The sequence below is a fragment of the Drosophila simulans genome, chromosome 2L (assembly GCF_016746395.2).
Source record: "Drosophila simulans strain w501 chromosome 2L, Prin_Dsim_3.1, whole genome shotgun sequence".
Lineage (NCBI taxonomy): Eukaryota > Metazoa > Arthropoda > Insecta > Diptera > Drosophilidae > Drosophila > Drosophila simulans.
In genome coordinates, this window is record NC_052520.2 from 2,815,774 (window position 1) to 2,839,513 (window position 23,740).

At 44.6% G+C, this 23,740-nt stretch overlaps 4 protein-coding genes and 1 long non-coding RNA gene across 11 annotated transcripts; 2 read left to right on the forward strand and 3 right to left on the reverse strand.

Moving 5' to 3' along the window:
- Positions 1 to 120: 120 nt before the first annotated feature.
- On the reverse strand, positions 121 to 14,212 carry LOC6730775 (dual oxidase). Of its 5 annotated transcripts, none has more exons than XM_016179123.3 (10): positions 14,095 to 14,212; positions 11,687 to 12,061; positions 5,405 to 5,485; positions 4,864 to 5,213; positions 4,601 to 4,805; positions 4,140 to 4,543; positions 3,807 to 4,084; positions 894 to 3,750; positions 702 to 830; positions 121 to 640 (listed from the first exon to the last, which is right to left on the reverse strand). In XM_016179123.3, exons 2-10 carry the CDS (start codon positions 11,832 to 11,834, stop codon positions 512 to 514), a joined length of 4,581 nt encoding a protein of 1,526 aa, XP_016023193.1. In that variant the 5' UTR covers positions 11,835 to 12,061; positions 14,095 to 14,212; the 3' UTR covers positions 121 to 511. The 5 variants fall into 5 exon arrangements, with proteins under 5 accessions (XP_016023193.1, XP_044779865.1, XP_044779866.1 ...); XM_044923930.1 differs by having other exon boundaries at positions 14,108 to 14,187; XM_044923931.1 differs by lacking the exon at positions 14,095 to 14,212 and adding an exon at positions 13,873 to 14,060.
- On the forward strand, positions 5,284 to 20,088 carry LOC120284798. Of its 2 annotated transcripts, none has more exons than XR_005544042.2 (4): positions 5,284 to 5,690; positions 6,791 to 6,989; positions 7,048 to 7,212; positions 20,009 to 20,088. It is a non-coding gene; the product is annotated as an uncharacterized LOC120284798 (long non-coding RNA). The 2 variants fall into 2 exon arrangements; XR_006542203.1 differs by having other exon boundaries at positions 6,791 to 6,985.
- Positions 7,708 to 9,896, reverse strand: LOC6730776. Its single transcript, XM_002077908.4, has one exon. It carries the CDS (start codon positions 9,639 to 9,641, stop codon positions 7,737 to 7,739), a length of 1,905 nt encoding a protein of 634 aa, XP_002077944.1. The 5' UTR covers positions 9,642 to 9,896; the 3' UTR covers positions 7,708 to 7,736.
- LOC6730777 (glycoprotein-N-acetylgalactosamine 3-beta-galactosyltransferase 1) lies at positions 18,665 to 21,755 on the reverse strand. 2 transcript variants are annotated; one of them, XM_002077909.3, is made up of 4 exons: positions 21,081 to 21,755; positions 20,928 to 21,021; positions 19,036 to 19,332; positions 18,665 to 18,981 (listed from the first exon to the last, which is right to left on the reverse strand). In XM_002077909.3, the coding sequence occupies exons 1-4, from the start codon at positions 21,632 to 21,634 to the stop codon at positions 18,748 to 18,750; spliced, it is 1,179 nt and encodes a 392-aa protein (XP_002077945.2). In that variant the 5' UTR covers positions 21,635 to 21,755; the 3' UTR covers positions 18,665 to 18,747. The 2 variants fall into 2 exon arrangements, with proteins under 2 accessions (XP_002077945.2, XP_039149625.1); XM_039293691.2 differs by lacking the exons at positions 18,665 to 18,981; positions 19,036 to 19,332 and adding an exon at positions 19,695 to 20,698.
- A 10-nt stretch (positions 21,756 to 21,765) lies between these two features.
- LOC6730778 lies at positions 21,766 to 23,350 on the forward strand. The gene is made up of 2 exons (XM_002077910.3): positions 21,766 to 22,219; positions 22,335 to 23,350. Exons 1-2 carry the CDS (start codon positions 22,208 to 22,210, stop codon positions 23,253 to 23,255), a joined length of 933 nt encoding a protein of 310 aa, XP_002077946.1. The 5' UTR covers positions 21,766 to 22,207; the 3' UTR covers positions 23,256 to 23,350.
- Positions 23,351 to 23,740: the final 390 nt, after the last annotated feature.

The following is a 23,740-nucleotide window of genomic DNA, read 5'->3' on the forward strand; positions in this document are numbered from 1 at the left end:
TGGTAAATAAAGTCTAGTACTTTAAGTGTTAAAAGCGCAACTGCTTGCAACTGCTTGATGGCGCCAATCTATAAGAAATTTGAAATATAGTTTTTAACCCCCACATTAAACACAGTTTCGTTTTCATGTATAAAGATAATTGTAAATTTTTAATAAATAATGTGAACGGTTTACAAAAACTGATAACAAATCATATTTTCAATAAATACACATATACATACATACACATATATAAGTAGAGGCCTTTTTGTTGTTCTTGCTATGATTGCAGTGATTTTGTTACAATGGGATACATTTTCTTAACGCACTAAGCAAAACTTGACTAAATTATGATTGTACGATTAGCCTACGATTAAGGAAGATTTAAGTTGTATGTTTGAGCAGCCGAATTCGCTAAAACTAATGAATGAATCTTACGGATAGAATTCGCTTTCGTTGAGGGGAATACACACGCAGGGGGAAGACAGTGAGGCTGGCGGGTGAAAGATTGGATACAGCCAACAGAGCACACCTATCCAAAGTTCTCGAAGTGGTGAATGAAATAGGGCAGCTTGCGCGTCTTGTTCACTTCATCACAGGCAGACATCACGCTCTTGGTCAGCGGACGAGGACCGCAGGAGAAGACTCCTATCTTGGAGACCTGGAATCAAATGTTTTCAATGTGCTTTCTTTCAGAGGAAAGCAAAAGCCCAAGTACTCACGTATGAGTGCTTCTTTTGCACGAACTTCAAGAAGCTGGACATATCTGGGCGACCAAAGTGATTCACCGCCTTGAGACCCGTGAAAATCGAGGTCTTCGACAGTCGCTGGAAGTGGTTCTCACAGATGTACTGAAAGCAAGAATAATTCATTAAGTTAATACTTCAATCACTCTAATGTGTGTTGGCACATACCAGCATTGTTGTTCGCAGATCGAACTTGTGGAAGAACTGCGTGATGAATATGTGTATCTCCAGCACGTTGGTCACATCCTTCTTCTCCACATCGCGCAGGACGTCGATGAACCACTCAAAGTGCTTGTGCGAAGGGCAGATCCACAGGAAGTACACCTTCTTGCAGGCCACGCCCGAGTATCGATTGGTACTGGTGCCGAAGACCAGGTCGTTGAGGATGGAGGCGTAGGGAGTGACCCCGATGCCGCCACCCACCATCACAGCCACCTCGAACTTGTACCAGTCCTGGTTGCCACCACCGAATGGTCCCTCGATGCGGATCTTGGGCTGGTCCTCCGGATTGTAGTTGCAGGGATCGAAGTAATTGCGCAGCTTCCACGTCCATGGACCTTGGGCCTTGATGTGGCAGCTGAGGAAGTTCTCGTGCGGCGCCGAGGTCAGCGTGAAGCTGTGCATCTCGTGCGGCCGGAAGGCGGTACAGGACAACCGCACCCATTGGCCAGACAGGTACTTTAGATTCGGTGGCCGATAGAACTTGATCTTGATCACGTCGGATGGCAGCAGATCCGTGTCTATCACGTCCAGCGCCATGTACTTGGTGCGCAGCGAGACGATCTTGTCCAGCGTGTATACGATTCCGGGGCCCAGGAAGAACATCCAGAACCGTGGTGGTCCGGTCAGTCGGGCCAGTCCGTGGATCAGACTCAGAAGATACAATCCGATGTACAGGGTGTGCATGTTCCAGAAGAAGTTGTAGGCCTTCTTGCGGATCGTAGGATGGGCGAACACGAAGATGATGCACATGATGATGAACAGCATGACGCCTGTGGTGCCGGTGACCGTCTGGAAGAGCCAGAAGGTGATATCCGGCTTGTAGTCGGATGCGAAGTGCACCTCGCGCGTCAGGCAGCGCAGGTTCTCGTGCGATTGGGTGGACACGTGATAGAAGTTCACAATGTGACCCACCGTGTGCAGCACGGAAAAGAAGAGCGCCGTGCAGGCGGCAATCTTGTGGAACTGTATGTGCGAGTCCAGAGGAATGTACTGCTGGATGGGGAACTCCTTCAGCTTGGTGATCAGATTCCGGGACATGGTCAGCAGCAGCAGGGAGTAGCAGAAGGACAGCGATGCGGCGGATCCCCTGGTGATGGCAATGCCCACGCCCATGATGTGCCGCAGATCGGTGTGCTCCGCCATGAACGAGTAGTGGATAAAGCGCTCAACGAACAGAACTATGGTGACCACATAGAAGAGGAACAAATAGAATATGTTCTGCCGGTTCTCCTCGAGGAACGTGATGTAGGCATCCCATTTGGCCAGCAACCAGTGACGTGGCTTGTCCTGCATTGGCTCGATGTTGAAAGAAGTCATCCGGGCCACGTTCGTCGAGGTGTCCAGGAAGTTCTGCTTGGCTCCCTTGCAGTCCAGTCCGATGGCCACAAAGTCACCCTTGTACTCCTTCATCATCAGTTTGAAGTCCTGGTAGGTCAGATGGTTCTTGTGCTCGAGCCCCACATCCTGGAACATGCCATCGATCAATTCCGTGACCTGGTCGTCACCCAGGCTCGTCGTCCTCGCAATCTCCACCAGCGATCGCATCATCTCGCTCAGTTCGCCCTTGTCGATGACTCCATTCCGATCATTATCACACATATCAAAGATTATACGCAGCTTGTCGTCCGTTTTGCCACGAGAGAAGAGGACTACGGTCTCCAGGAACTCCTGGAAGCTAATCCTGCCATCCTGATCCTTGTCCACAATGTTGAACATCTTGCGAACAAACATGTCGTTGGGCTTCATGCCCAGAGCGGCGGCGAATTCCGCCTTGGACAGACTGGTCCGCATCACGGTCATTACCTCGCCATCACTGGAGGCGTCGGAACGCCTTCGTCGTTCTCCGGGTCTCAGGCCAAAGGTCAGGGCGTAAGCCTCCCGGAAGAAATACTCCAGTCGCTTTTGGCGCCGCTCACGTGTCTCCGCCCTCGCCAACATTATGTCCCTGTTGACCTCCATCAAAGTCATCTCCTTCTTGTGGAGCAGTAAGAAATCCTCTAGCTTCTTTACAAACTTCCTGCGTGCTCCGTAAGATTCCAGCTCGAGCACCAGATCATGATCGCTGGGCACACGCAGCAGGATGTAAGGTTTCTTCTTGATGTGATTCGTGGCCGACTCCTCCACACTGACCACGTCGATGTGCTTCAAACTAAAGGTGCGCAGCTTCTCACCCTTCCTATCCACCGTGTAGATGGCCGCCTCTGGCCCGAATTTGACCGTGACCAGTCTCTTGTGGTTGGCGTGCAGCCACTCCCTGGCCAGCATCTTGTCCACGGATCCCTTGTGCTGCGGTGCCCTCAGTGCCTCCTGACGGATCTTCAGCCGACGGCGCTTGCTGTTCTGCAGCTTGACCACACAGTATCCGGCTCCGGCGCACAAGATGGGCACAAATCCAAGGAAGACGCACACGTAGATGAACATCAGCTCCGAGCCGGAGAAGTAGTCGTAGCCCTCCAAGTAAGTGCACGGCTCCAGTTCGGTGGCATTCAGCTGCATTGGCTGCGGACAGGGATCCCCAGTGCGCCACATGAACACATCCTTTTGGATCTCCTCCTCCTTCACATCCGTGCTGTTCACTATGATGTCCCAAAGGGTGATCTTGCGCAGCTCGGCGATCTCCTCGGGAGTAAATATGCCGTTGCGCTCGTTCTCGAACCAAAATCGATCGGCATCTCGCAGTCGCTGGAACTGCTCCTTGATTACGGCCGTAAAGAACTCGCCCGGCTGACCGTAGGACTCCAGCATACCACCCACATAGACATCCACATCATCCAGCTGGTTATCGTACGCCTCCTTCAGCATGCTAGAGAAGATTGGTGGTTAAATTAAATGAAATGCTTCAAACCGATTTGTACTTACTCCAAGAGCTCTGGCTGCGTTTCGAACAACGGAGGATTGATATCCGTCCAGGTCTTGTGCCTTTTCAGTCCATAGGACTCCCTCGCGGTATTGTAGTCAGGTAGTCCATTGTCCCGACCCCGCATTATGTTGAGAGCACCCAGATCCCGTCGTGTGAATTCCATGGGTCCGAACAGTTTGTCCCGCACATCTGAGCAGAGAACCGGATCCTCACGTTCGGATATCTGCGAAGCCAGGCCCATCAGTACCTCCTCCACGCTGGTGTCGGCAAAGAATCCCTGATAAATAGAGTCTTTAACAAATAATATCTTATTGAAAGAAACTCGAACTCACGCTAGAGTCCCACCAAGTGGAGCAGAGTCGGACCGCCGGGTAACCCATGGGCGTTTCCTTAAAGTTGCACTGACCATCCCGCCTGTAAATTCCCGGCGGGATCATCGTGTGGCCAAATCGAAAGGCAGCCGCCTGGAAGATGTGGCCAATGCCAGGATGTATGTCCTGCTTGTAGCCATCGTAGGGTGGCAACGAGGTGCCCAGGAAGGCGGGCAGGTACTCGTAGACTATCACATTCTGCAGACTGGCAATCACCGTGTGGCGTGCCCGCTGATAGATATCCTCATCGCTCCAATCCGGATGCACCCGCTTGATTCGCTGGGCCAGGGTGTTGTGCCAGCGCAGGAAGAGGATGGCGAAGGAGAGGATCGCGGGGTTCTGATTGGTGCGAGGATCGCCAAGAACTGAAAACAAATAGAGATATTTTACGTGGCACTGTTACTATAACTGACAATACTTACGGAACAGGCGCTCCGGACTGAGCATCTTCATGACACTCGGCACCGGATTGTTGAAGAGCGGCACCCGCATGGTGTTCCGCACCGGAAGCTTCCCGTCCTTCTCGGTGAGCAGGGTGCCATTGTGGAAGGAGCGCATGGCATTGAGCCAGGCCTCGGAGGTGCTGTAAATGAAACTGCCATCAATCCAAGCAGTCATTTGATTTATCTGCGGAGTATGATTTCAGTAGTGGTGGTTAGACCCATCCGATGGTACCGTAACCCACCTGCTCCCTCGGCGCATTCGGGCTCTGCCCGGTATCCCGATCGTAGGCCGCCCGATGGAAGGGTATGTACTTGTCGCCACGGCACTCCCGGTCGTACATCTCGTCGCACTTCTCGATCTCGATGCGGTGCATCTCGATGGGGCAGCCTGACTCCGAGGCCATCACTATCTCGTTGGCCACCAGCTGGCCGAAGAAGGCCAGCAGTGCGGTCCGGTTGAACTTTGAACCCAGGCCGTCCTTTCCGCGCATAAACAGCCGGCTGAGCCTGCGGGTCGAGGGCCGGTTGGCACCTGCCATTGCGTAAACCCCATCCGAATAGGAGGGCGGCGCCTTGCGCACCAGGTGGCTATCTGGAAAACAATGGGAGGGGCAAGGGTTAGCCTTCACACAGCTGGCCAATATGGTAATTGCAATCCGATCGATATGCAAATCCAGGCCAAGCTCACAACTAACTGATTCTAATTACCGGCGTAATCGGCTCAATTCACCCTTTTTCGAAAGTTGTCAACGGCCTGGCGGAAATTCCAGTCTGTCCACTTACCCACGGATCCCCAGTCGGGATGGGCCAGGTTATTGTACCAGCCGTCGTAGCGCTGTTTCTCGGTCTGACTATACATTTTCTCTGAAAGATAGGAACGCAGGTGACACATGTTAAAGTTTACTGCCTTAGAGCAATTACATTTAATCTATTTGAGTGTGGGAACTGTTCTACGGAGTCGTTCTCGTTTATTACCTATTAAAACCATATCTGAGGTCACCGCCATGGATCTAAATTATTAAGTTTAATTAACTTTCAAGCGGATAACAGAACATTCAGCAAAGTAATAGTATGTACTTCCAAAATTTAAACAACACCTTAACCTACATATCTTATTCACAGCAATTCGCTGTTGTCAGTAATAAAACCAAGGTGTTACGACTTTTCTAATAATTTTGCATTTATTTGCGTAATTTAATTCGGTTTTATGCGCGTAAGTGACGCATTAATTTGAGCTAGTTTAGATGTGAGAATGCCTTAAATGTTCACTTCATATTAGATAAATAATTTACGCATAAACTTGTCTGCGGACAGTAGCCGGTTTTCAGCAAAGTCAAAGTGATCCGATAAATTGTAGATTGTGATATTAGACACTGTTTTTGGTTGACTTAGTTTGGTTTTTAATTGACTGGAAAATTGATTGACTTGAGGTTTAGATGGCGGAGATTGAATCGCACCCAATGGCACAAGTGGCTGGACGTAAGGAATGGCGCCAATTTGCATAGATTTCAACAATCTAACGGTTCTAACAAGTTGCTGAGCAATTTTGAGGAATTATCTACATTCGACTTGTCATCATAAAAACTAATTACAACACAATATCGCGTGAATTTTAATCGAATTCGACTAATCGCCCGGACACACCCGGACATTTGTAAAGAATTCCTATCTGTGTTCGGCAATTAGGAAAATGACATTTAATGAATAAATTCGGGTCTAAGTAGGGTATAGTTTTCACACTTGAGGGATGTCATTAAAGTATACTATTCAAATCCGCAAACACAATAAACAAACCCCAATTAATCGCACCTTTTTATTTTGCCAAGCGCAATTAATAATTCCACCTTTTTAATGCCGACTTTATGCATGATTCACAGAAGAAAAAAAGCACACAAGTTGTAAAATAAATATTTGTTAAACAGAAGACACCTTTAAGTGATAAAAATCTGCAAGGCGTAATTGTTCTGACGCTAAACGTTATAATTATGGTTTATTTGCGAACAATTGTGAGGGGGATGGGGAAGATTTACGAGAAACCAGTTTTCAAGTTAACAAGCCAATGCCCGCAGCCCAAAAAGAAAACATGCCCAACATTCTAAAAAGTGTTTAGATGGAATACCCGCAACAGACATTTAAACCAGTTTATTTGTTCTATTGTTTTTAATACAGCTTCTGTTACGGCGTCAACTTTTTGAATTCGACCATAACTCCCCGTTCTGGACAGAAAAAGATGGTTTGTTTGCCGAATTCGTGGGTTCGCCGTCTTCGTCGTGAGCAAACCATGGCAGATGTATATGACGTTGGCAGCTACAGCTACAGCTACAAGTCATGAATATATTTCGTACCATTTTCGAGAGCCACTGAGTGAGTGAGTGATGAATGGCACGCTAGCAACAGCGAAGGCAACAAACAGCATTAATTTCCAGGTCTGAGATGGCAAACAGAATCAGATCCGGTTAACCAAAAACGTAGCCAGCTGAGGAGACTCAGAGAGAGGAAGCCTCAGCTGACTCCGATCAGCTATATATGCTTATATATATATAAAACTATATGTACACAAACACTATGCGTTGGCGGCGAACGGAATGTTGGTAAAATACAAAAAAAGAATCACTAACCAACACCTGCACGCTAAAAAAGCTTCCACACATAAGCTGCTGTTATTTATTTTCTTTTTTTTTTTTGTAAAAACATGCACGACATCACGGATTCCCCTAAAAAAAACTAGATATTCACATACTATATAAAAACTACTGGTTTTTGTGCCCAACTCTGTCGGCGCCATCAATTGTCGCATTGTACTTTCTGTGAGTCTCTCTTCAATTTCGTCAGCTGTTTCGCGTTCGTTTTCTAAGTCTTTTGATTCATGCGAGTCCGGTACGTCGCAAAATTCACTTTCATCTCGCTTCGTGCGTGACTCTTGGCGTTTAAACAAAAGACGCTGATTTTTTTCACGTGGCATTGCATAATTAGTTTTTGGAAAACACATGCAGAGTAACATACTAATTGTAATCTACCGAAAGTTAAAGCTCTAAGTGAACTAGTATCGAATTTGTGAAAAGTAACCTAGTTAAATAAAACATCAAATTTCTTTTTACAATTTATAATTAGTCGATCATAAGCAATAGCAGTACATTTCAATGCGATAGTTTTGAACGCAGTACGCCTGATCGGCGTATCTGTCTGTCCTGGTCACAGGACCTCCCAGCTTCATATCCGTCTTTTCCCCATTGAACATGGTTATGAGAACGGTGGCATCGAAGTTTCCATCCCCGGGCGTCGTTTTCAGGCGGACCATAACCTGGGACACCCTGTAGTTTCCTCGGTAGGTACTACTTTTGGCGCGGTAGGCAGAGCGAACTGACTGCAAGCTTAGAACCTTACACTGAGGATATGGCTTGATGAGCTCGTTGATCCTGTCCACTGCGAAACTGGCAGCCTCTTGAATGGCACTTTCGTGGGTGGATACCGATTTCAGTTCGTTGCAGAGGCAGTAGTGTTGCTTTATCTCGGCGGTTTTACAATTTCGGCTCTGAGGAATGGGTAAAAACAGACTGATTCCGCGCTCGTTCGTCAAATAAAGCGTTCTATTCCTCACATTGGCATCGGTCAGCCGATCAAGATGGATAACATCTTTGAGGGTTTCGTGCAGATCGAATGTGGTAATGAGACTTCTGGCGTTTCGTTCGAAATTCGACATGGCGAGCGGAAATCTCCTTTTCAGCCATTCGGGATAAATGGCGATCAATAGGGGCTGCGACATTTCATGTTGTCCGGGGGCAGTTCGGGCGAATGTATCAAATCTCAGGCCATGATCACCCATAAACAGGATCAACGTGTTCTCCATTACTCCCTTTTCGTGTAGCCTGGTCAAAATACTCAGGTAATCCTTATCCACAAACTTGGCAAATGGAAAGACGTCGTGTATGCCGTGCATATTCCACAGAAATGAGAAAAATAACTGGCGTTCCATGTGCGGAATCAGCCTGGAGACGAAATCATAGTAAAACTCTCCATAGAGACGATGACCCGTGCACTTTAGATCGAATGTGGTGCGGTATATCGAATGAGATTCGATTTCAGTCATCAGAGGTCGCATGTAAATATCGGTGGGCTGCTTCTGGAAGCCCCTCTTTCTGTAGATAAACAGCCCGGCGGTATCCGTGTCCTCTGCAAAGATGGTCCTGTATCCCGCCCTCTTGAATTCATTCCACAAGAAGTTACATTTGTCAAAGTTCAATTCGTCCTTGTAGCAAGACTCCTCCATCTCCGAAACACTAAGTCCGCTTACCAGAGGGATCAAGTTGGGATAGGTGTTCAAGGCGACGCGATTATAGCCCCAGAATTCGGTGTGCGGCAGGTGCTCGATGAAGTCGGCCACGCGGTGAAAGTATCGCATGTAGTGCATGTGCGAGATAGAATCTACTCCCAGGATCATCACGGACAGCTTTCGCTTCTGAAGTTCTGTTGATCTGTTCGTAGCCTGGGGCAGTGGTGGCAGGAAGTACAGAACGTCGTGGAATATGATCCTGCCAAAGTCCACCCAGCACCAAGTACGAATGTGTTGCAGACCAGTACCTACCTCAAGGTATCTCGTTCGATCGGTAAGCTTGAAAAACTTCAGGGATATGTACTTGTTGTGTGCGTCATCGACCCTCACAAACTCCCGATAAATGCAGGAGACTTGCCTCCATGAGAGAATCCCATGCCTCGATATGTTGCGCACCAAGTAATTCCTGTCTCCAATTGTCTCGGCGACCATCAGCTGCTCCATTCTACATAAAACGGGTTCAATGGGCTCCATGAAGGACAGGGCGTAAAGCGAAAGTGGTTTCGTCGCACTTATTCGACATCCCGTGGTGTTGACAAAGAGTTCATCTTCCTCATTGATGTAGATCTGGGGCACTTCGCTTATGTCAATCGTTTTATTCCGATCAGAAAGGGAAGTCAATATCAGATAGCACAGAACCGCCAAGAGGAAAATGTTGAACAATCGACTAGCAATTCGCTTTCTCTTCATTAGTTATTTTAGCTTATACTTTTCAGTCAGTTAACACGCCTACTTGAATACTATTTCTACGCCTCATGATTTCTAACGTACTATTATGGAAATGGAAAAAACGTTTATTATCAAGACTTTGTTCTTAGATGTTCAATTCGCGAACAGAGTCCAAAATCTGAAAACTTTCGCTTTCGGTTTCAAACAAGTTGCTCAAAACTATGACTTATTATGGCTTTAAAAAAAATAGTGAATGTAGACAGTGACATCTATTTGTTAGCTGTTAATTGGTTGCCAAATTGGAAGGCATATAAAAATGCGCACATGACTTAATTTAATTTTACATTCCCGGGCGAGTTCTCGCCCCGCTTAACATCAGTACTAATGAATGCCAAAGAATTTATTTTATCTCCAGCGGCTTAATTAAGAGTTGCGCTTCGCAAAGAATGCAGTCATTCCCAAATCGAAGTTCTATTGAAACACTTGCCTAACATATACGATCAGTTCAGTTTACATGATGTTAATGATTCAGTTGACTGACTGGCTTGCTTTTTCGTTAATCAAAATACCATTTGCCTAATTAAGAACTCTAGTATTGGTCATTTTTGCTAATATGTATGAATAAGCACTCAATTCAAAAGTCCAAATGATGATCAATACCAAACGAGGGATTTTAATAAATGGGGGATTTATTCACAACTTAATTGATGGTTTTGATTCTGAAGAAATGTTCTTGAAGTGTGCTAAATGGGCAAGGTGATTTTGGTGCGACACGGGAAACTACATTATAATCATTTCAGTTAACGAAGTATATTTTTAAGCAATTGAAGAGCTCGAACTCTTTAGCATCACTTTTTATTGTGCATTTATACCTTTTTTGTTAATTTGATATAGCAAATTCAAAATAATCAATCGAAACTGAGGCAACAATAGGCCTTCGCGAATGCTAATAAATTTGATGGAAGGAAACAAAATGAAACAAATTATTTGGCGGGTCGAATTAATCGACCGACTTCCCCAAAAGCCACCTGCTGCGATCGGAGATCCAAAATCCGAGATCCGAAAGCCGTCGATCTTTCGACCAGGAAGAGGGCGCACCGCGGGGGGCGTGGCTGGCCAGCACAATGGGATACATTTCACGTTTGTTTGCAGTAATTTCATTACGCTAAATATTTCAAAACAAAATTACAAAATCGTTTGGTCGATCGTAAATCAATGCATAAGCGAAATGGCAGAGCCAGCAAAACAATGTATGTCGGGGTGAGAAATGAGATACAAATGCTAAATCGAGAGGAAGCCAGTTGATCGTGCGTTGACATTTGACTCGCATCGAGTGTCGTGCCACGCCCCCTAGCCACTGCATATCCACAGGTGGGACGTGACCAGTATCGTCAGACATCGTGGAATCTATAGAATATACTGAGCGGATTTATAGCTCGAAAATGCATCTGAACTTCTCAGGCGAGAATAAGATATGATGTTTTAAGTACCAAGTGCAACAATAATGAAGTATAATATATGTGAGACCAATTTCTAGCACTCAGATACTATTAACTTGGGTTAGGAAACCCGAGAACAATTTCTCACAGTGTGCGTATAATACATACAAACACTTTTTTATGCATAATAAATTGCTTGTGGCGGGATCTAATCGGTCATTTTGAAGCCACGAGATCTTGGCACGTCTGGCGATTCGGATGCAAGGCGTCTATGGGATGACGTCAATGTGGACCAGGTAGTATTTACGGAGTTCAAATATGATGGGTTTATTTGCCTTTGAGTCGTTATTTCGCTAACAGCACATAAATCGCCATGCAGCAATTGCATTTAAGTCATGAGTGCGAGTCATCGAGTAAATCTGGACAATTCCACTTTGAAACTAAGCCCAATTATGGGATTTAAAACCAATATAAAACCAATAAACCGAACTGGGGTGATAAAACTGATGATCTGTGCATATGATCCATTCCCAGGCTAAACAAAGCTCGCCAATGGCACGATCCATGTCTATGCAAATGGACCTAATTGAATTGAATAACCATACGATATCGGGAAGTGGTACTCACCATAACAATGCACGGAGCCCAGATCCAGACCGTAACTAATCAGTAGTAACAGCAGGGCTCCTCCGTAGGTTGCCCCCGGCCAGTGGAGCCGGAGCTTGGTTCGATTTTTGCTTTCTGCCCTCTGATGGGGCGCACTTGGAACACTCATATTGATTGCAAACAATGTCTTCTATTTCGTATGCTATTCTTTGTTTGCTATTTTGGTGCACGAAATTCGGTCGTTTGTATTGTTAAACTAATTAGGTAGACCAACACTTGAGTTTGGGATTGACTTCGAGGGCATGGGCTTAATTTTGCATTATTTCGAGTTTCATCACATTTGGTTCACACTTTAAATTCTACTCGGCTGAGATTCCATGGTTTTCCAATTATGCACTGCGAAGTAAAACAATCGATTCCTTTGAGAAGTGATCTTCTTAACTCTATGATTCATGCGGAGATTCGCACACTTTGTTTGCATATTTTTTCGTACACCGACTCACTCCAATTCTCGTTAAAAATCTTGACGATCGACTAAATTACCATTAACCTAATAAAGTTATCTATTATGCAATTTTTCGGTCATAGTCACTTGCTTTTTTGGAAAATACCAGAACATGCCAATTGATATACAACTAGCTTATTTAATAGCTCATTGATTCCCTTTTAAGCCGCATTTTGTAGTCAAATTATAAAAATCGAAATCGACTTGACCGCAGAGGGCCAAAAGTAAATAGCGAAATGGTTCGTTAATGCCGAGCAATTAAATTGATTGCACAGAGTGAGGCGAACGAATTAAATCGCATTTATCGAATGCAGTGTGCTGAATGGCCAAAAATAAATGGCAAAGCAAATAAAGGGCGAAGAGGCGGCCCCAAATGGAATTACCCACAGAGCAATTGACCTTCTGCGGCCTTACAAACCGCAGCCGACAAACGACGACCAGATTCCATTAGTCATAATCGACAATGGTCGGAAAGAAGCCGAAAACTGAAGATACAAAGCATAGATACATGTGTGCATATGTGCCAGGCAAGGCAAAAAAGCATATAAAATGCCATTGCACAACTGCAAACAATTAACATTACAGCAACTGCAGAGTGCTAGAGCTAACAAAGTCATAAGGCCCACCCCCACACCCTCTCCCTTCTACCTTCTACCATTTTTACATTAACTTTTTTCCGCCCAATGCAATTTGGAGTTTGTTTGGAAACTATTATTAAATGGACGCGCAGAGAAAACTTTTTGTGCGGTAAAAGCCAGATCCAAGTGCTCGGCTAAAATTGTGGGCGATCCACTGGCCAAAATACATATATATACATCCCCATATATATATATAAAAGAGATCCAAAGAGCGAGCGAGAGAGAAAGTCCAGAAAGCGTGGAAGACTGAACGGCCATAATCACTTGGAAATTACGGTATAATACGAAAAATTATATTGCGGCAAGAGTTGGAAGCCACAACTTTTAGCTTTCCGAACATTAGCCATCGCCCCCGGCCATTTCGCATTAATTAATAAACATTTCTGTGGCTAATTTCAGAAATTGTTGTCCGCAGTTCGAGCAAAGATGGAATAAATCCGAAATTCCTATGGATCAACCAGCTTCTAAGACGCAATCCAAAAACCAGAATTAGCCAATTTAAAAATATCACTAAAATAGCAGGAAATTGTTATTGTTTCGAAGGCAAGCTTAGGGAATGCGAAGATAATGCATTTCGAATGAATGTCAATAAAAAACGTTTCTTCGTTTGGAAAATATATTTATCTCACTTATAATTCTCGTTATTATTCTGGAATTGAAGTAATTAGAAGTTTATGTTTCGCTGGTTCTTCTTGTCCACTAGTTGTGTAGCCCTAGTCTTGTGGATGGTCTCCAATGTTTTTGCAGTCGCCAAAATTGCGCAAAACCCAGCTTTTGTTGCATGGGAGGCTGTGCAAGAAGAAGCAGCAGCAAATCAGCAAAAAAATTAAACACGAAAATAATTTAAATTCATGAACGAAAACGTAAGCAAAGCCAAGACGGCGACGAAGCAACGGACAAAGAAGACTCGGAACTCCAAAAGGGGACCCGAAAATAAGAAGAAAACAAATACAAACGCACCACACACACACACGCTCACACACAGACGAGAGAGAGGGTGAATCGGTGAATCGTTCGCTTGTGGGCGAGCAAAAGAGATGGGCAGCTGCCGAAAAAAACTATACACAAAGTATCCAATCCAATCATCTCCGCATGTGGGTGTTCAATGCTTATCGCGTTTTTGCACTATTTTCCAAACAATTTGAGCAATTTCGCCTGGCGACAGCCACAAAGAGCCGCACACAGAGCCACGATAACGGTGAAGAAGACGGCGCATGCGCGACACGTTTCAGCGCTTCGGCCCTCCACCGTTTCACATTCACTCTCGTCGGCGTTCGCTCGCTCACCAGCAGCACACACAGCACACACGATTCGAATCCGCCTCGCAATCGAGGGCTCCAACACACGTCCGCAGCGGCCAAGAGTTCGTTCGAAACTGAGCCCAGCTGTGCGGGGGACCCTCCGTGTTGGAGCTCGAATCGGTCCGCAATGGAACCGGTTATGCACTGAAAACGAAATTTGAACAATACATAATGCGAATCCGGAAATAAGGCTGGTAAAGTTGCGAATCTGATTCCACAGGAGTGAAAGCATTTTCAAAACAAATGAAAAAATCTACACAAATTTTTGTTTTAGAATATACATCAGCCTTAGTTCAACTTGTGGGATGCTTGGAAAGGTCCGGGTTCGATTCCGCAGGCAGGTAAGCAACTTAAAACCATTCATAGCTAAATAATTAAAATCATTAAAAAAATTCAAAATTATTCTACCAAAAAACTAAAACAAAGTATCTATCTATGACATAAATTTATGAACTAGTTCATTTTTCTCAGTGTGTCCTCGCTCCCGCTCTTTGAGGCTCCCGAACCGCTGCTCCATTTCGCCTCGGCTCTCGGGATCTGGGTGGTGGGACTGGATCCCAGGCCATGTCCGCCTCCAAATGGGTTCCGTCATATTCGACATGACGACGTGTCGAATTAATCATTGCCGTGTCTCTCGCCCTTTCTCTCGCCGCCTAGCGGGAATTTCCCAGCCTGGCGGATGCACTGCAACCGGGTGGAGGTGGAGTAGAGATCCGCCGAGAGAGAGAGTCCATCCCCAAACGGCTGTCCGCTCTTGCGGTTAATGGAGTGGTAAAAACCGGCACCCATGCGCGAGAAGAGTTCCTGTTTGCACTGCGAGCGATGGAGATGCCAGCGGTGGGTTCTTGGACCGCCTGGAATTAACCAACTCATTTTGAGTACTCTGAATTAGCATACTAATCGCAGTGCCATCCAACTAATATGATGGCTTCATATTAAGTGGAACTGGAGTTTCTTGAATTATAATATATCTATTCGTTACTATGATGGGATGATGAATAACATAGCCAATTTGAAGTTATACAACAGGTATTGAATTTTTGCATCAAACATACGTGCCTAATTATTCTGGTTACTTTAAATTACAAAAACATAGGGCAGCATTCAAGTTTCCCAGATACTCAATCATTCAATAATTGAGGTCTGAAACATTTAACCATTGTCCAGAGACAATATTTTATGCCAAGTATTCTAGACAGCTCACTTACCTCCATGGCCCCATACTAGCCTCTTCGATCTTTGTTCGGATGTCAGTCAATAGTCAGAAGTCGTCAAATGCAGCTGTGCACATTAAAATCAATTAAGATTCTTATTTATCTACGATTCGAGCCGGGCTTAACAAGTGCAGCCAGGTATTTAGCAGAACGGGCGCATCTATAAATATTTATTAATGCAAGAGAACGATCGACGCTTACTTTTGACACGCATGGAAAATCAAAAAACCAAAAAAAAAAAATACACATTTCCAACTTTTGAGTGCACTTTGAATGAGTTGCGCCGAAGAACAAAAAATGATTCGAACGTTTCATGCTCGATTGTCATTAAAAAAATCGCAAAAATGTATTGGAATCACACAAGCATAGGTCGAGAACTCGAAACTCCAAAGCAATTCAGTTGGATAAGTAATTAAATTAATTAATTTCTATGTGCTGCCGATTGTCGTCGAGTGTTGTGATTTATCTGTGCGTGCAATGAGGCAACTTGTAAATGATTTTTTAGCGATGAGGCCTTCCAAGCGGCAATTTGAAGTTGACTAAGTTAATTCGATTGGTATCTGCAGCTGTGGGCTATTTATCGATTCCAAATTAGAATACCAACCAAGTAATGTGCAATAAACTGAAATAATAGTGTTAGGTAATAGTCAAAAGTACTAAAAAATTAGAAACTATATTTACCACTATGATTATTTCGGTGCTTAATCGCAATTTAGTGTAATCTGTTTATAGCCGGGAATTGTGGTGCCAAAAATAGTCCAGTCCCGAGTCCAGACTCGAAGTTTCGAGCACCCACTCGAGGCCTTAATGGTACTACCAAGCCCAAAACACTCTCGGCCTCAACAGCAATTACGAGTTCTAAACAAGCTCTCGATCAACAATTTACGCACACAGAACTCACAATCAAAAAAAAATAAATAAAAAAAAGTGGAAGACAGCAACAATGATATCGCATTCCTGGGCTATGTGTCTTGGCCACCAAAAGTGAAGGGTAAAAAAACGAGCAATAATTTCTGTGTTTATGTGAAATGGCCTGCAAATATTCGAGCCACATTAATAATTAATTTATCTTGCTCAGCAAAATCAAATTCAAAGCACCAACAACAGTGATGTTAAATGGTTTAACAACTTTCACGGCACAAAAAACCAAAGCAACCAAAAAAAATATATATGTATCAATGAGTAAGGCACGGCTACGCATAGCAAAGTAATTGATTTCTTACAGCTCGGGTTTGGGTTTCGATACCATTTCAATTTCAGCTACGAAAAATATCAATTTTAATGGCTTGCAAATCGAGAGCGAGTGAGATCGAAGGTCAGGCCAACGCACAAGGCGGCCAAACAAAAATAGTAATAATAATAATAATAATCGGACAGGTGACAATAACCAGAGCAGCAACAAAAAGCTGCGAAGCTGGTGTTGGCCCACAAAATGGAACACGCGCCATTGAAACACTCAGAAAACTCGGATTTGCGGCAAGAGCAAGTCAAAGTTAAGCCAAACGCATTAAGCATACGCACCGTGTGACGGCCGTTTTGGAGCGCTGATACATTGTGTGCTGCTTGGGCAAATAAGTAAGCTGAGTTAACTAGTCACTAGTCACTAGTAGCTGCAACTGGTAGCCGTGTTAGCCTAGCTTGTTAGCAAATAGTTGCAGTGCGGAGTTGGTAGGTCTCATGAATTAAATCATTTTCCGCTAATTGGATTCCTTGAGTCAGCCACTAGAGTGGACTATCAAGCCATTTGCCCGCTAAGGGCTTGTGCTAGTTTGCCATTGAAATGGTTTTACTTGTGGCAAAAAGTATTACAAGCAATCGAGATTCGAAATATGCAACATAATACGAGCTAAGAACCCATTCAACATTCCCACAGTCACTTTGAATAAGTGTATCAAACGATTAAGCTCGAAGTGAGTGCGCAGAGCTGGCTCCAAGCCAGAACCCATCCCATATCGCCATATCCATGGCTCACTGCACTGAAGTGTGATACCAAGGTGCACTTGTGGCCCACTCCCAGCTCTCGAAGTTAAGCGCCCTGTTTGCACAAGTGCTGGAGCAATCGCAATCGCATTAGTATACGTACTCGCTTCCTCAATAGCGCTTTTCGCATTTATGTTCAATTGCTTGCGTTAACCCATTAACACACTGAGCTCATGTCTAACTATAAACCCAATCACACAATGTTGCTAGAAGATCGCGGCGAAACAAGTTCCCTTTCACTTGCATCTCGTACTTAACGAGCCATGCTCGGCGCATCCCACCAATGATGTTTCTAATGCAATTTTACCATAAGTAGTCTCGCAGCCGGCTTCTAAAAAGTACATCTCTATCTGCTCCGAAGGCATTCCGAGTGGAAATGCCAACTGACACACACCGCGCATGCGTACGTGATTTTGGATTTAATTAACTTTGGCTTCGCAACAGCACATAGATACATACATTCAAACATATGTATGTAGTTCATGTGTGTTGGCAGGTGAAGTGAAGCAGGTGAGGCGGCTTTAAGGTGAGACTGGGGCATTGACTTTGGTAATGAAAACTGAGCCTAGTTCAGTCGGTCAGCCCTTCATGCAAGAATGGCCCCATTGAAGGATTTCCATGTGCTACTTGCCGGGTTTCGGCCTTATTTTCCAGGCCCAATCCCTCCGCTGCTGCCAATTTTGCTGCCACGTTTGGCTGGCAGGTGTTAGTTAAATACCGCAGTCAATACCCGCAAGGTCAATGCAATAAATTTTAAAAATATATTACGGACCATGTGCCATCCGCTTAATACCAATTGCGGAATCTTTAATCAAACGCAGGTGAAATTCACTCTGGTGAGCTTGGTACACCCTTATTTGCTATAAATAACGAAAAAATAACCAATAATATTCAGCTATTTAAATGCAAAACAAAGATTATTTTATTAGCGTATTACTTCAAGTACCAAGGTGGAGTATAAAGAAATTCTTGTCGTTTTATGGGCACTTAAGGTTACATCCAAGATAATTAGTTTCTGTAATTAGAAAAGTAAGAACTAAAATGTATTTTAGAGAATAAATAATAAAAATTATCCAACTTAATTGAATATGTTTTCATAGTCACTATTCTTTAATGACATATTAACTAATGTAAAAAACGATTGATTTGACACGGCGGATACTATGTTTATTTTGTGGCCATTTTTTATCGCACAAGCTTTCTTCAAAATGCCTAAAAGTAGGCAAAAGATTTTACTGCTCTATTTTTTGAGTGCGTTTTGGCATTGCACAGTGGTTCCCATTGTATGGGGAAAGCGGCCAAAAATACTTCTAATACCGAGATCGGGACCGAGTTAATAAACCCCATATAAACAAACATCATAGTTTAACAAAAATATCATAAATATATTCATTAGTTCATATCACAATCGTAATAACTTAAGCCAAAAAACACAAATAAGCATCTAGAAATTATCAGGTTTCTCAGACATTTGCAGCAAGTCTTTTATATTGGAGTTATCTTCCAGTGGAAATCTGCTCTTTAAATCAGATATAGTTAATCGACTTCTGTGTCCGCGTTCTGAAATCTGGTTAGGATCTAAAACTTTCAGATGATAGATTAGAAACTCGTAGAGTAACATGCGTTCTCGACTGGCATAATGAAAGGCCACCGAGTAGTTGGAGCAGCATGCCAAGCCCTAAAATAAAATATCATCAGCGTCTTCATGTTTGGATATCATCTTAGGACTCACCGTTTCAACTCGAGTTAGACTCATGAGGCGCAGCCACTCCGGAATGGTGTAATTCGCATCCGACATGTAGTTCTCCAGATCCAGGGGCATAAACTTTGGCTTCGTGTCTCCATCCAAAGCCTGTGTGGAGTCGACGAAGTGGACGCCCACATTCTGCATACAAATGCCCATGTAAAAGTCCTCGATGCCCATCTTTTTCGGCTGCGGGCAAATCACCTCAGATTCATAGGCTTGTGTTGCAAATCTATGGAGTGCCTCACGACTCAGAATGTACGAAGCTCCGCCGGACATATAACTCTAGAGAATAGCAAAATTCACTATTATCACAAATTGTCATTTTGAAATGGTACCCGCCCAGTGGTAAATTACCAAACCCGTTCCCATATCGTAAAAAACGCTTATGCTAAACTATGAATATTTACTTCAAAGGCCCGAAAGACCATGTTTTTCCAAACTTTAGTAACGCCATGAGGTTTTTAGCATACCCACACCAACGAACTCACGAGGAACTTAATCCCGTCTTGGAGGTCGCTGGGAATGATGTGTCAAAACACGAATCAAACTCACTTGTAAACGAGCCAAGCTCTCAAATTAATGGAAGTGAAGTATTGAATTCAATTGTCACATATGACTTGGGATTACGTCGGATTTAGCGATTAGCGATTATACCCCAAATCTTAAAAAACCTGGTAGTGGATGCATAATTCATGCGAGCATAAAAATATGTTAATTGGTTTGGTATCCGAACGCTATTCAAAACTTAAATAAAACATAATGATAAGCAGAGTCGTGCGAAATAATCACTGTAATCAATCACCAATCATTAAACATTTATGATGCATTAGGAATAATCAATCCGTCAGATAAACTATTCAAAATGTGTGTGATGATGCAGAAGCTGAAACAAAGAAAACGTTTTAACATCTTAGTCTCTCCTCAGTAACTCATCCATTGACTTTACTTATTTATTCAGCCCAGATGTCCAGATGTACTTCGGCTCACCAAGAGCTTGCTCAACTCTTGGAAATGCCAAGTGGCGAGGTAAATCCGCGCTTGCTGCCCAAAAGGCGCGGCTGTGAAAGATGCGTGACAGGTGATCGCGATGACCTCAGGTGAGTCACTGCCATTAGTCTGCGCAGACTGCAGCTCGGATGGCTAATGGTTAATGCGAATTTAATTTCCCTCCACTTGATCTATGCGCACGGAAAATGCCGAGAGAAGACAAGAAGCTTTTGGCCAGTAGAGAAGTTAACTGCTAGGCGTGATATCATCGCACCAATAATAGATTTAATGCTTGTTTACCGCCAGACAATGCACAATAAATCGCTATTGGATATTTGAAAATTACACTCACAATAGGGGACCGGTTCTTCCAACAAAGAGATCCATTCCGGGATTAGCACATTTCTCCGGCAAATATCGTAAAAGCACTCCGCCCAAATTCAAAGTGCTTTAATTACCGCCTTTTGTTCAATTTAATTAACTAACTAAATAATTATTAGGCGATATAGCTATAAAACTGTTGAAAATCATTATGATATGCTCACTCGCTCTGAATAATTATAGACTAATTAAAATTTATTGACCGTAAGAAACTCTTTTCGCCGGGAGCATTTTGGCTTCGATCGGAAGAAATAATTTTAACAGCTTCGAAAAAGCGAAACTGAAAATCGAAAATTAGAATTTCAAATTAGCTAAAGAAGCGGGCGACAAAAACATGAAAAGATGAGCAGTTAATTAGAAGCTAATGCCAGCGATCAACTAGATCATTTATTAAATAAATCACGAGCACTGATCACGAAATCGTACTAAAACTAATTTGAGATGCAATCATTATCGATTAATTACGAGCCAAATCCGGAAGTTAATGCTGATTATGTAGAATTACTCACCACATTGTATCGCGACATCTTGTAGCCAAAGAAGACGGGCGTATCCGGATCGAAGCCACGGAGCAGGTGCTGCAGATTCTCCATGACCACGTAGCTGTGGACATACACGTAAGTAAAGATGTATCCATAACGATCTCCGCCAGCTTTACTCACGTATCATCGTCCGCCTTAAGGAACCAATCGTAGTCGCCAGCGTAGTTCTCCCAAACGTGGCGGAATCCCTCGCGCGTTTTGTTCCACAGATCCTCGTAGCCACCGCCAGCTGGCTCCACCACCCCGACCACGCCCAGTGGCTCGTAGTCCTCGCTGCTAGCGAAGATCAGGCGGCTGCAGCGCTGGCCCCAGGTCTCGTAGACACTCCTGGCCAGGCTGTGCACGTTCTCCGGACAGGTGAGCACCATGCACAGAACGCGCGGTGGTGGATCATCCTCAATCCTAGCCGTTGTGGCCGTGGACATGGTGGAGGTGCTGCTCCAGCAAGGCGTCACCCTGCTGACATCGTAGACGTAGAGAAGCAGCACGAAGGCCAGCACGAATCCCGCCATGAAACCAGTGAGCAGATGCAGCTGGGACCGCAACTTCATCTTGGCCGTCATTCTCCACGAGCGTTGTGTTCTCCGCGACGATCGGTTCCCGATTGCCGACAGCTGGCCGTTTGTTTTAGCCAGACGGCAATCAGCCAAAATCAGGCAGCATCTTGGTGGCATCAGTCAGTTGGCCAGCAACCGGTTTGATTCGTTTTCTTATCAAGAGGCATCAAACTGCGGCGATTCAGTGGGAGATTAGGGATCGCCACGCACATGGGATTCTGAATTAAGTGGGTTGGGATATTATTATAATTGCTAATAAGCAATGAATAAATTTAAATACTTAATTTCAAGCTAATCGAGAAGTTAGGCACTATTTTTAGCCCTTTTGAGCTGTGGTTGGAATTTTAAAAATGGTTGAATTCTTCTCCACTTTTATGGCCAACTTTTGTCCCAATTCTGATGTCTCCACGATCACACACCTCCTCCATATCATCTTTTAATAGTGTCGGCGCTTACGCAGCATAAAAGTGGTCACAAATTGAAAACGAAAGTGTTACCAATATTGTGTCGCGACTTTGGACAATGGTAAATCAATCAATTGAGGCGCATGACATTGTATAACTACCAACATTGGGTAATGAACTGCAATTGGGATGAAGTATAAAAACTCCGGGCTGCTTCAATTATGACATCAGTTAGCTGACAATTTGTAGAGGCACTCCCACGAAAGGAAGATCCAAACGATTTGAGATGGCAGCCAAGGTGAGTTGTGATCAGGATCAGGATGTAAGGACCTAATGGATACATTCATGATATATACATTCAATGAAACATCGTATTCCTGGAAACTCAACTTCATTCCCATGTGTATTTTTAGTTTTTCGCCCTGCTGTCTCTGGCACTTTTGGCCACTAGCCAAGCGGAGTACAACTACAACGAGAAGACGACTAAGGCGGCCAGCCCGTCGGAACGCAGTGCGTCCAGTTCTGGCGAGGATTTTCTGAGCGACTACCACACACCCAGCAACAATGCTCTGAATTCGGAGGCCACGCCCGATGGCTATGACTACGTGGCGCCCGCCAGGAATCAGTTCGCCGCCGGCAGCCGTACGGCCAGTGTCCAGGCCTCCAATCTTCTCCAGAATGCGGCCAGTGCCGCCAATGCCGAATCCGTGCTTCTGCCCTCGCCGCTGCCTGTGCTTCGCCACGAGCAGAACTCGGAGGTGGTTTCATCGGCGCAGCAGCAGCAGGAGCAGCAAATAGTTCAGCAACAGCAGTCGGATCCGGTGGTGGTCAGCTCCGTTCTGCGCCAGCACCAGGAGCCCGAGGTCTTTCCGCCCGCCAGCTACAGCTTCAACTATGCCGTGAACGATGAGAGCACTGGCGACATCAAGGAGCACAGCGAGACCCGGGATGGTTATGTGGTGCGCGGATTCTACAGCCTCATCGATCCCGATGGCTACAAGCGCACCGCGACCTACACGGCGGATGATGTGCATGGCTTCAATGCTGTGGTCAACAGGGTGCCCTATGCCCTCAAGGCGGTGGTTGTCCCTGTGGCCCAGGTGGCGCAGCCCACTCCATTTGTGGCTCGCGATGAGCGCTCCAAGTCGGTGGATGTCATTCGATCCTCGGGAGCAGCAGCTGCCTCAGACAATGTCCTGCGATCAAGCGCTGTTTCCGGTTCCGGCTCATCTTCGGGTTCCGCTTCCGGATCCGGCGTGAGCAACACCTTCGCTGAGGACAGCTACGCCAATGCTCCGCGAGGCCTGGACTCCTCCGGTGGTCCTTACGCCTGAGTCCTGCTCGTGGGCTACGCACTCCTTGTATATTCCTTCATTGTGCTTCATCTACTGCTAGTTTTTTAAAAAATAAATACAAATTGTTCACCATAGCTGATTTTCAATGTGTTGCCTACCTTCAGGCCTTTTTAGTTAAGATGGTTAACAAGAAGCTTGGCAAAAGCTTTTCGCTGGCATTTTGAAAATTTTGAACACAGGTGGTAAAGTGAAGCCTGTGTTGCGGAATAACTCAGGTCATTAATTTGCGAGTGCCAAGTGTTATAGCCTTTTAAGGAGCCATCAAAATGGCTCAACGGCTTTTGGCCAATCGGTAGTCCCAAACAATGAAAGGTCAAAGTTGATTTGGCATTTGGGTGTCAGTAACAAAAAATCTTTATTTCATTATATAATTATAAATATAATTAGCTAACTATAATATGCATTTTCTTGCATAAAGCATTATTGTTAGACTTGGCAAGTATGTATTCCCAAAAACTAACATT

Bases quoted from the DNA above. Each gene is read 5' to 3' on its own strand.
- LOC6730776 (XM_002077908.4), bottom strand. From the start codon at position 9,641: ATGAAGAGAAAGCGAATTGCTAGTCGATTGTTCAACATTTTCCTCTTG.
- LOC6730775 (XM_016179123.3), bottom strand. From the start codon at position 11,834: ATGAGTGTTCCAAGTGCGCCCCATCAGAGGGCAGAAAGCAAAAATCGA. The intron at 5,214-5,404 runs GTAAGTGGACAG...ATTGTTTTCCAG, and splicing joins TCCCGACTGGGGATCCGTGG to ATAGCCACCTGGTGCGCAAG. The intron at 4,544-4,600 runs GTAAGTATTGTC...ATTTGTTTTCAG, and splicing joins CAGTCCGGAGCGCCTGTTCC to TTCTTGGCGATCCTCGCACC.
- LOC6730777 (XM_002077909.3), bottom strand. From the start codon at position 21,634: ATGCCACCAAGATGCTGCCTGATTTTGGCTGATTGCCGTCTGGCTAAA. The intron at 21,022-21,080 runs GTGAGTAAAGCT...GTATGTCCACAG, and splicing joins CTTAAGGCGGACGATGATAC to CTACGTGGTCATGGAGAATC. The intron at 18,982-19,035 runs GTGAGTCCTAAG...ATTTTATTTTAG, and splicing joins GTCTAACTCGAGTTGAAACG to GGCTTGGCATGCTGCTCCAA.